Below are 11,979 nucleotides of genomic sequence, written 5' to 3'. Positions count from 1 at the left end.
CTATTACACGTTTGTGGCTTTTGCCTGCATGCCGCTTTGGTCCCTGCACAAGTGATTGACGAATGGCGTGGGAAAGTTTCTTTCAATGGGGGAAGGAACAAAGCAGCTCTGCCAAGGAACCTTCGGCAGAGGATTACCGAGTACCTCCAGGAAACTTTCCTGGAGATCTCTCTGGAGGATTCCCATGAGATCTCGGCATGCATCAACACCCTGTTCCACCATACTGATTAGCTAGACAGGGAAATGTCCAGCTCACAGAAAAACAGCCAACCTTGTACATTTCTATACCCTGAACCCAGCTCCGTACTACACAAACCACAGCCACTTACCAGGCGTCTCCTCTCCTGCTTCTTACTTGCTGGAGAGCAACTGCTGAGACTGGCTAAACATCTCTGGAGTGGTGAACAGTTCCTAGCTGCCTGCCCCACCGGGCGACCCTGCCAGGAGCTGCATATCCTCATCTAACTCCACCTCTTCATCAATGACTTCACCCTCTGGGTTTGGTCCTCTTTCCACCACCTCCAGACCCCCCAAAGTATCCACAGGGTTCTTGATGGTGGAGGTAGAGTCGCCACAGAAGATAGTGTCCAGCTCCTTTAGAACCAGCAGGTCTTAGGTGTAGCACCAGAGCAACGGTTCACCTCCCTTGCCTTATGGTAGGCCTGCCTCAGCTCCTTTATCTTCGGTCTGCACTGCAATGTGTCCTGATCATAGCCCTTTTCGCACAAGCCTCGAGAAATCTGCCCGTAGGTATCAAAATTCCTTAAGCGCAGCTGGGACTGCACAGCCTCCTGTCCCCATATACTGAGCAGATCCAGCAGCTCCACAGTGGACCAAGTGGGAGAGCGTCTGCTGCGATAACCTGCCATGGTCACCTGTGAAGATGCAATGAGACCTCTCCATGTGGAGCAAACAGGAAATGAGAATTTCAAAAATTCCCAGGGCTTCTAAGGGGGAGGGGTGGATGGTTGTTTACCTGGCTGCAGGGCAGTGGAGTTCAACCCCCTCACCAGAGCAGTCAGGATGGGCATTGTGGGACACCTCCTGGAGGTGAATTAAAGCGATAAAATGAAGTGTGGTGCCTACACCAGCACTTTGTCGACAAAAATTTTGCGCAAAAAGCCAATGTCTCTCACTGGAGTGGTTTTATTTTGTCGCCAAACCAGGGCATTTGAGGCCAAAAGTCACAATGCAGTGTGTACATATCCACTCTTTTGTCGACAAAACCCTGTAGTGTAGACAAGACCTAAAAATATGGATTTAACAGACAGCTGGGTTTTATGCCTCATTGTAACACACCCCGTCACCTACTAACTCTCCATTCTCCACTTCATTTTAAGTGTTTCTCCTGCAACATGTGTGAACCCCTAATGCTTAATCTGTACCATCTTGTATTTAGCTTGGACTCTTGTTTCCTTCTCCAGCCTGGAGGAAGTGCTCTGTGAAGCTCAAAAGCTTCTCCCTTCTTGAAATTGGTCAAATAAAAGATATTACCTCATCCACCTTGTGTCTCTTAAACAAATAAAAAGTTGAAAAACAGAATTAGCTCAGTTACATTTTGGTTAATATGAGTTTTACTGTAGCTGGTTTATGTAATGGAAAACGGTAAGAATGTAAGAGAGAGGACCTATTCTTAAGCATTTTGATAAGAACTGAGAATTCCGTGCCTCTCTGCTCTTTTATATAGGAATATTCCTGCTTACAATAGCAGGCCAATCAAAACGTTTAAGCACATGGTTAGGTCCATCTCCAAGACAAGCACTTAAGTATTCAATTAACTTTAGGTATTTGCATAAGGCCATGCCTTAAGCATGTACCTAAAGTTAAGCATGTGTTTAAATGCTTTCATGAACAGAGAGGGATTGCTAAGGTTGCCAACCCTTCAGGATTGGCCAGAGTCTCCCGGAATCGGCATTGATCTCCCGGTGACTGTTGAAAGCAATCCGGGAGATTTTAATAAATTTTAAGAAACTGTCATTACATCATGTTGGGGGAAAAATCTCCCAGAATAGCTTGCCAGTCAGAGTTGGCAATCCTAGGGACTGCTAAACCAGAGGCCTTGGAAGTTACACACACATTTTGGTGTCTGAGGCTATGGCTACACTACACAGCTTTTAGCAAGAGAGCAGTGCTGCTACAGCCAGGCAGCTAAAAGCCGCACAGTGAAACTGCTGTTTTTGGCAGGAGAGAGCTCTCCTGCCGACAGAAAACTTCCACCCCAACACGAACAGCAGCAGCTTTATCGGCAGGAAAGCACTCCTGCCGACAAAGCGCTGTTCACGCTGGTGCTTTTTGTCGGTAAAACTTTTGTCGTTCGGCGTGTGTGGTTTTTTAACACCCCTGAACGACAAAAGTTTTGCCGACGAAGTGCCCGTGTAGACATAAGCCACGAGAGAGAACGGACCACTGACAAAGATTTCAAGTAGCTTCAATCTCACCCTTCGTCAGTTTACTGACACTTTCTGCTCTTGTTGCACACTATACAGGTTAAGTCTTTCCTCTTACTTGCACGGAAGATGTAAAAAAAAGGCTGAAGCATTGATGGAAGGACAAGCTGTACCATGGGGAAATGGAACAAGAAACCAGGGGAGGGAGGAGGAATGAAGTGAGGCAGGAAGAGCAGGGGAGAAAAACAGCACCAGGAGAACATCCCACAGATTTGATTAAGTAGGGCACGGGGTAGGGAAATCTCTATTCACTAAGACCAACCATTGAAGCCAAGCACTACAGTTTTTCAAGTGCATTGTCTACACTGCCACTTTCCAGCACAGAAACTTGCATCGTGTGTGTGTGTGTGTGTTTTCAAAGGAAGTTTCGGTGCTGTAAGTGGCAGTGTAGACAAGGCCTTAGACACAGTTATCAGCCTCCCAACTGAGACTGGCCTTTCAATGACTGGCTGGTGTCAGCAGAGGAACTTTGAAAAGCATCCTCTTCAGGAACATGTCATTGTGTGTTTGTTTTTATTTAAAAGGTTTGTTGAAGACTTTTGCCTAAAACCAAAACTTGTGCTGTTTAGGACTTCATGGGATTGCGGTACTTGCCTGTCACCTGAAGACAACCCGCCACTTGTGACAGACCCTTTTAAAACAGTCCCTTGTGATAGTTCAGTTGTGTCACAAAGCAGCACAATCCTGATTGCATGAAATACGCTGTTCATAACAAACAAGGGAAACGAAAGTATAGGATCAGAGCACTGGGCTAGACTGTTGTAGATGTGCTCAGGTTTTACACCAGGGCAGTTCCAGTGATTTAAAATGGAGTCATTCCTAATTTATGCTGTTATAACAGACAGCAGATTTAGGCTCAAGGTCTACAACTAGAATTCTGTGCAAGTTGTCCAAAACATGTCAAAGGGTCTTTATATTTGATTCAGACTACAAAGGCTGTTATTCACCACCAAGGAAAATACATTGCCTTTATATAGCACCTGGGACCCAGGAGCTCAAAGCACTTCACAAACATTAAGCCAACCACAATTCATCTGAATTAGATGAATATTGCCCCATTTCACCAATGGAGAAATTGAGCCAACAAGATCGCTCCCAGACAGCAGCAGAGCCTCAACTACAAACCCAGAGCCAGTTCTCAGTCCTATATTTTAACCACTACACTACACTCTCCCTACATACATTAAACATATTTTAAATGCAGCATTCCACTGCCAACGTTTTAAGCTAATGAGTAATCTACAACCACCCCCTCAAAATGACCCCAATCCCTCTTTCACTTTCGCAGCAAGCACCTACCAGCTTCCAGACCTGTGTACTGTCGCATCAGCTTCCTCAATGATGTGTAATGAATTTACAAAAGTAAGGCAGCCTTAATGACTTCTGCTCCATTAGAAACCAGAAAATCCATGTCTGCAAATTGAAGACAGGCAAAACTGGCAGGAGGGGATGCGGGGGAGAGAGGCACTGCTCCATTTTACTAGCAATTCTCCACTGGCAGCTTCTATATTATCAGGGTTTGTCTGCACGCAGAGTTGTCTCACTTTCACTTAGAGTGTGATTTTAAACTAATTTAGTTAAACCAGTGCACAGGCTTATTCTGGTTTATCTTAAATTTATTAGGAACAGACATAAGCTAAATCTATAGAAATCACTTAAAACCAAAATAAGCATGTACCCAGAGATTTGGATCGGTTTAGCAGAGCAAATTTTTGTGAACACGACTTCTAAAGTCAGTCTAACATATTAAAAGGATTTAGTTTCTTAAAGGATTAGACAGAAGAAGCTCGGATGCTATTAACTGGAAGGGGTTGTGGCAACAGACTAAGAGCGTGTAGGTACAGATGCGTGAGAGGGGCAGGAAAGGTCAATGGTATTTGCTTATTTTGCTTTAAGCATGCCATTGAGTTTTGCTCTTAAAAGCAGCAGGGGTGGAAAAAGTAGTGCATCCCACAATAAATGAATGAAAACAGCTAGTTTACAGCCTGATCCTGCTCACAATAATGTGAGAGGAACATCCCTGTCCTAGATTCTCCTTGCCCTTAGAGGATCACTCGAGTATAGTGCATCCTACAGTTCAGGTTATCAATATGTATTTAGTAAACACACTCATGACAAATCTCTTTGGCCTTGTACAAAAGGGGAACCAACTTCCGGACTGGCCAAATGCCAGAGACTCCCAACTTGCCACTCCAGGGAAAAACCCTCATGTTCCCACCAACCAGCCTCTCAGGAAAAAGCCTGTGTAAATAAATAGGCTTTGTAGCATGCTTAGAAGGCCAACAAACTACAGCTCTAATGGACCAGTGGGGAGAATCACCCTTGCCAGAAACCTCCTCCTATTTACAATATGGCACAGAAGTGTCTCTCAATGTAGCCAAGATCCACACTTGTACAGGAACTCTATAGGTGTGAACCACCACCGTGAAACAAACTGTGGCCCAACCCTACAACTGGATCCACACAGACAGACCCCCACTGAAGTCAACGGGCCTCTATATAGGCACAGGGGTCAGTCCACATGGAACCAATTGCAGGATTGGAGCCAAGCCAAGCCTCATGTGATGTTTGTGTGGCAGAGTGTGATATCAGCTATAAAATACTATGGAGGACAAGCAGGTTTACTTACAGTCATCCTGCCCCTAATGATTAACACTCAAAGTAAACCTCTAGCTCTTGCTGCAAATTCAATATTTAATCTTCAGTGAGGGAAAGAAAAACAGAAAACTACAGACACCGTGTTGTACTTTTTATAGAATTTTTACAATATATTTCTCTTCATTTGCATATTTTACCCACATCTATAACTTTCTTGTTACATGTTGAGCTGAACTGGAATAAATCTAAAGGTCTGATCTATTTCAAACAACCAAAAACGATAAAAATTGCAAAGTAGTAAACCCGTAAGAAAAAAAAATTAAAAACCTCTTAAAGTGTTTAATGAAAGCAAGTCACATGTATCATTAGGAACAATGTGATTTGTTTTAAATACATCATCTGTGAATCAGGACACAATCGTTTTTTAATTAGGCACATTTTTTTCTTCAGCATACCTGTTTTCCAGCCAGCTTTGTCTATTCCACAGTATCATCTGCATCCACTTGGAACTGCTGAAGGATTTCAGAGAGCTATTGGTCATAATTACTCCTCCTCCCCTTTTTACATGATAGAAAAAAAAATCAATATTTCTTGCACCCCTAAAAACCCACAATGAACCAGCATGTTGTAAGGCAGTGAAAGACTGACTCAGTGTCAAGCCAGGTGACAGCCCTTCAGTTCCATCTAGTGGTTGGAAAGAATATTTAGCAGCTAATGCCACTTGCAGCCCTTTGAGAGCAAGATGGCTGACTGGCAGACCTGCTGGTAAGGGTAGTAAGTGGTACGCCTAGATAGTAATTTTGGCCACTCCTGTGTCATTCTTACAGCCTTTATGCATATTGTTATATAGAAAGTAAAAATACAGTGCAACAGAAAAAGAACGAGAATGAGGAAACGCCATGATAGGATCAGCGACAGATCTCTGTACAGTCTGTAACCCTGATGTAAAAAGAGGAAAAAACCTTCTGTAAATAAACATAGGCAGATCTCAACAGCGCATCACATACCTTACATACAGCACAATCAATCTATCGCATATCTTTACCAATTAGCCAGGGACTCGTTCCGAGACAGTGGGTAGGAAATCCACATTGTCCCAGAGCAGCAGTTTTAAAATGCTCATCTGACCCTTTGATACAATACACACTGTTCATTGAAGTGGACTTCAGAAGAGGACCATAGTTTTGGTGTAATAACCCTTGCCCCACCCCAGATTCTCCAGTAGGAGTTCACACTGTCAGAAAGAGACATGCATTTGGTTGACCAGGGAAGCTCCTAGCCTCTCCTGCAGTCAGCTGACAAGTTTAAAGGCATCACGAAGAGGGAACCAAAGCATAAGACTGCAAATTCCTTTATCTAGGAGTTAAAGGTATGACAAGTAAATCTCATGTTTAGTACTCAAAAGTCTCTCATCCTGGAATGGGAGAGGGAACTAACTTTCATTATGTAATATTGCAGGCGTGTTTTCAGAGGAGTATGCATTTCTCTGCCTCTTTCCAAACTTGGGCAGAGGACAAGTTCTTCCTCCACTCTAAGATTTGCTTTGACTAAGAGAGCCATCCCATCCCCTGAAGAAGGTGATTGCAACTACTGGTGCCAATGAGGGTCTTCAGTTTTTAACCCCTTCCAGTTTACTCTTTCCAGTTTAAACTTCTCTCCCACAACAGTACTGGCCTTGCATTCTCCTAATGGAATAGGAGCCAACTTGCTACTTCCAAGGCTGCAGCACCAATGAACACCCAAAAAATGGGGACACTAAAGCACGTTGCACATTTCCCTCCCAGAGGGAAATAGCACCGCCTTTAAGATACTCCCAGTCCCAGGTGGCTGGAAGAGCACCATTCCACAAACTATTCCCAAATGCAGGGCTCCTATACACATGACAGTGCTACCCACTGGCCTTTTTGGACAAATAAGACCAGTGAACACAACACTCCGTTCCAACACAGTCATTGTCCTTATGCCATTTTGATCAGCTTTCCAGTCTCCACTACAGATGCATCTGGCTCTGCTTTCTTCATAGTTTCATTCTGGAAAAAAAAAATCTAAGCAGAATAGAAATTTTGCAGATTTTACATTCAACAAAACCAACCAGGCAATTTGCACACACAAAATGTAGCCCCACAACCCTTTAAGCTCTTTGCAATCTTCTTTGGAAACGGAATAACCAGCAAATTTGGGCAAGATTAAAGCCAATTTATTTCAACACAGGGGTCTGCTATTTATTCCACATTCAGCAGGAGTAATGCAGTTATTGCTATATGAGATAAATTGGGTTAATCACTAACCCCCCCATCATCCCTTGATGCTGGGAATCAGGGTTTCCCAATGTTCACCAGAAGGAGCTCCTGGGCCACCAGTAACAAAGAGTTAAGAAAAAATTATGCCATGAATAATTTCTTGGAAAGATGCCATCTTTGAGAAACATACAAGTTATGCATCACAGCCAGTGCGCCTCAGCTTCTCATACCACATCTTCGAAAGCTACTCCAAGGGAGCCATTGTGGTTTCTGAACTAAACCAGAACAATGCATTGTACATATTTAAGACAAAGTAGGGTAAGATCAATCGATCAAACCAAAAAGAACAGTAGAGGCTTTCACCTCTCACAAGGGTGCTCTGCCATCGGAATCTTTTAACTGCTCTTTGAATCTCTATATTTGTTTTAAAACCTAAAAGTTTAGTACTGAGTTAGTTGCTGCAGGTTTTTCTCCATGGGTAGCGGCTTTCAAAGCAAAGTGAAACATGGAAGGTTTCAAGTGGGGGCCATTTTTACTCTTACACAGTCCACCAAGATTCTTCTTCACTAATTTTACTTCCAGTGAAAAATGGATGCTACTGGTGGTACCAGCGTAAGTTCAGCAAAACTTTTCAAGCTGTCCCTTCCAGATATAGTCACTCGGTTTTACTGGGAGCAGATAATACAAGAACTGGGCCTTCTCCATTCTCATACTTCAGAAATCTTCGCCCGTTCACTCTCTGAATAAAAAAATACTTTTCTGTTTACTCTAACATGCTACAATATGTGCGTATGTAACTGTAGGTGACGCGTGAGTTACTCCAAAATGTGCTTTTTCTTTGAAGTGCGCTTTTACTTTTACAAATTCTACATCGAAGTGGAAGGAAGGAAGGCTGCAGAGTACCCATATGCTGAAGCTGAAGTAACTTTTCCTGAACGGAGTGAAGATGTTTGTTCCAAGGTTTCTATGGACAAACTATTTTATCCCATGCACTCCAGCCATGAGTCAGTATTAAACATTCCAGAGACTTGTTGATTTGTTTGGATAGTTAATGGCAAGGCTGATAGCAGCAATGTTTTTCAAGGCCTGGAGGGGAGGAAGAAAAGGAAGTTTAGCATCACAAACATTATCACCATCAAGTAATGGTTACTTTAAGTTCTAAAAAGCCACCCTCTGTTGTGTCAGTTTAACAGACATAGGAATAGTCTGTTCTCTATCCATCTGATTATCTTCTGGCAATGAAGTAAACGGTCATGCATCCAACAAGCTCTGGATGCTTAACAAAAAAGCAACTGCATTTCCGATTGCCCAGATGCCTCCATCTGCTAAATCTTTGCTTATGTAGAGGACAAGTCAGTTAAGGTGGATGCACCAGGCAAAGCCCATTGTAGTATCACTTCTAAATGGACAGTGGGTTTTACTAAGATGAAGAAGGAGTCTCATATCAAATGAGTTGACAGTTAAGAAGGAAGCTGGTGATGCAACAGAGATGTTGGGAGCGCAAAACTGAACTCAGGAAGTGTCTGGAAAAAATAACTCTTTCGGGGCCAAAGGCTGCTAATATTGAATTCAGTAGGGAATCTCCCCTGAATTCAGTGGGAGCAGAATCGGGCTCTATGACTTAAGTGATAGGAAAAGGAATGCAGAAAGCCTGATTTGGGACATGAGTTTTGGTTTTGATAACTCTCATCCACTCAACTGCCATTATCTGTAATATTATTCTTGGGTGGCTATCAATAAAGGAGGACACCATTTGTGAGTAGTTTCATTCAGCAGGAGCGCAAAGGGACACAAACCATGGTGTCAGGAAGGAAGATACAGATAGTGCTGGATCTACACCAATCTTGCAAGACTACTCAAATCATCTGGGGAAGGTAAAACAACTTTAAATAGGAGAGTACTTTTTTTTCCATTGCCAACCACTATACTAATAAGCAGACAACTAAATTTTATGCGTGGGCTTGTAAATTTCCATCGGTTTTGCAAGATTGATACAAAAACTTACAGGGCAGTTTTCTTGCTGATTAAATTCACAGGGTAGACCACTCACTTGACAGACAACACTAAGTTAGGTGACTTGAGTCAGTTTGTAGCTGCCATTTCCTCCCCCGGCGATTTTATATTGATTTTGTGTTTCATGCACTGGGGCTGTAGTGCCATAATCTGAAACTATAAACTCTTTTTTGTAACCAACTACATTGAAATATGAACGTCAGATTGGGGTGGGTGTGAAGAGGGAACAGATGGTGTATGGATCAGGGCACTAGCCTTTCACATCTAAGGAATCATTATTCAAACCAGTGAAATTGAATTTTGGGATCTTGTGCTAATCAGCAGTGACTATATATCTGACAAAAAGCTTATCCCACAATCAGGAATGACTGGCTGTCTCCTGCAGGATGGGGCAGAGGAGATACTTCTGACAGGGATTTTTTGTTTTTTTACCTGTGCTGTGCAACGATGAAGATGCTCTTCACTATTTAAGGCAAGCAAGTAGTCCTGCAGAGATCCAAGCTCCTGAAGCCAGAAACATGCTCAGTGAGATTGCTTTCGCAAGGTGTTTTTAACCACATTATTCTACAGATCAGCATTACCATTCCACTCTCCATAGGATAGAGCCAATTCATCAACATTTTAACAAACCCATAGAAATATAGGGCTAAAAGGGACGTTGAAAAGTTATCTAGTACAGCCTTCTACACATACACAGACTATCCCTGACAAGTGTTTGTCAACCTATTCTTATAATCTCAAATGATGGCGATTCCACAACCTTCCTTGGAAGACTATCCCAGAGCTTAACTACTATCGTAGTTAGAAACTTTTTCATAATATCTAACTCCCTTGCTTCTTTATTTACTTCTTGTCTTACCTTCAGCGGATATGGAGAGAAATTTTTATAACAGCACTTAAAATATTTGATAACTGTCATCAAGTCTCCCCTCAGTCTTCTTTTCTCAAGACTAAACATGTCCAGTTTCTTTGACCTTTCCTCACAGATCAGGTTTCCTAAACCTCTTATAATTTTTACTCCTCTTTTCTGGACTCTTCACATTTATCAATTTTTATTTATTTGTTAAAGAGTGACGCCTAGAACAGAACATAATACTCCAGCTGAGCCTCACCAGTGCCAACCAGAGTTGGACAATTACCTTCCATTTCTTACATACTACCACCCTATCAATCCACCCCAGAACATTTTATTTTTTTTTGCACCTGCATCATGTTGTTGATTCACATTACATTTGTGATGCACTATATCCCTAAATCCTCTTTGACAGTACTACTGCCTAGCCAGTTGTTCTCCAGTTTGGAGTTGTGCAATTGATTTTTCCTTCTCAAATCCTTTATACTTGTCTTTATGGAATTTCATCTTGTTTTCAGACCAATTCTCCAATTTGTCAAGGCCGTTGTGAATTCTCATTCTATCCTCCAAAGAACTAGAAACCCCACCCTGCTTAGTGTCATCCGCACATTTTATAAGCACAGTCTCCATTTCATTATCCAAGTCATTAATTAAGACATTGAATAGCACTGGACCCAGAACAAACTTGTGCTGGACCTCACTAGATACGTCTCTCCAGTTTGGACGGCAAACCACTGATAACTATTCTTTGAGTGCAGCCTTTCACTAGACCACATTTCCCTAGTTTGCTTAGGAGAATGTCACATGGGACTGTGCCACAAGACTTACTAAAGACAAGATATAATCACATCTACCTATTCACTAGGCCAGGAACCCTGCCCAAGAAGGAAGTTAGGTTGGTTTGGCATGGCTTGATTTGTTCTCAACAAATTTGTATTGGCTATTACTTATAACCCTATTATCCTCTAGGGGCTTACAAATTGATTGTTCAATAATTTGTTCCAGTATCTTTCCAGATATTGAAGTTCAGTTGATAGGTCTATAGCTCCCCCAGTTGGTCTATAGTTATGCTCAAGGTTACAGGATTTGAGCACAATTTTGACTCTGTGTTTCAGTGTAGATTGGCCTCGTCTATACTGATAGCAATCCAGCTCAGAGAGTGTCACATTTAAACTATATTTTCAAATGGTTATCAAACCCAGCTCTCCCCTGAGCATAGGCAGAGGCTTAGAATATGCCTCTTTTAGTACCTTAGGAAGAAATATGCCCATTATTTAAGGTTGTATAATTAATAAGGAGGTAGCATAATATAGGTATATGTCCCTGTACTAGAATCTGACATTGAACTCCACAAGAGAAAATGCTCCCAACCTATCTGATGCCTATGAAATCCTGACCTATTTGTGCTGAGGAGCCAGAAAGCAGTCTAACAGTGCATTCTATATGCTGTGCCCATTGCTGGAGAAAGGGTAACATACGAGTAAATGGATTGCTTACATTCACTCTGTTCTCTGTAACGAAGAAAAGTTCCGTAAGTGCACGATGAAGAGGAAGAAGAAGAACACCAGGCTTGGTCATGTCATAGCACAGGTTATTTTCCATGTGGGTTAAAAGCTGCCAGAGTGGCTTTAACAAGGTGAGGTCACAGTCCCTTAAAAAACAAACAAACAAACAAACCAACAACAGTCATTTAAGCAGAATGTGGGTAACTCATATTAATGACCCCATTTCTGACTAAAAGAACAATATTTTCAAGGGAGCAGAAACCTAATGATAATTGCCCGACAGCGCTATGAAGCATGTAACAAGAAGCTGATTACGAAGGTAG

The 11,979-nt window shown here is 42.2% G+C and overlaps 1 protein-coding gene across 3 annotated transcripts in view; it reads right to left on the bottom strand.

Moving 5' to 3' along the window:
- Positions 1-5,181: 5,181 nt before the first annotated feature.
- Positions 5,182-11,979, bottom strand: part of ZZEF1 (zinc finger ZZ-type and EF-hand domain containing 1) — an 81,397-nt gene continuing 74,599 nt past the window's right edge. For all 3 annotated transcript variants that reach the window (XM_048824189.2, XM_048824187.2, XM_048824190.2), the window contains 3 exons: positions 11,649-11,802; positions 9,731-9,802; positions 5,182-8,371 (listed from right to left, as the gene is read on the bottom strand). In XM_048824189.2, the coding sequence (XP_048680146.2) occupies positions 8,297-8,371; positions 9,731-9,802; positions 11,649-11,802 (301 nt within the window). In that variant the 3' untranslated portion in view covers positions 5,182-8,296. The remainder of the gene's footprint in view (positions 8,372-9,730; positions 9,803-11,648; positions 11,803-11,979) is intronic.

The sequence above is a fragment of the Caretta caretta genome, chromosome 17, assembly GCF_965140235.1.
Source record: "Caretta caretta isolate rCarCar2 chromosome 17, rCarCar1.hap1, whole genome shotgun sequence".
Classification (NCBI taxonomy): Eukaryota; Metazoa; Chordata; order Testudines; family Cheloniidae; genus Caretta; species Caretta caretta.
Note: the sequence above shows the minus strand (reverse complement) of the source record. Positions and strands in the feature narration are given on the sequence as shown.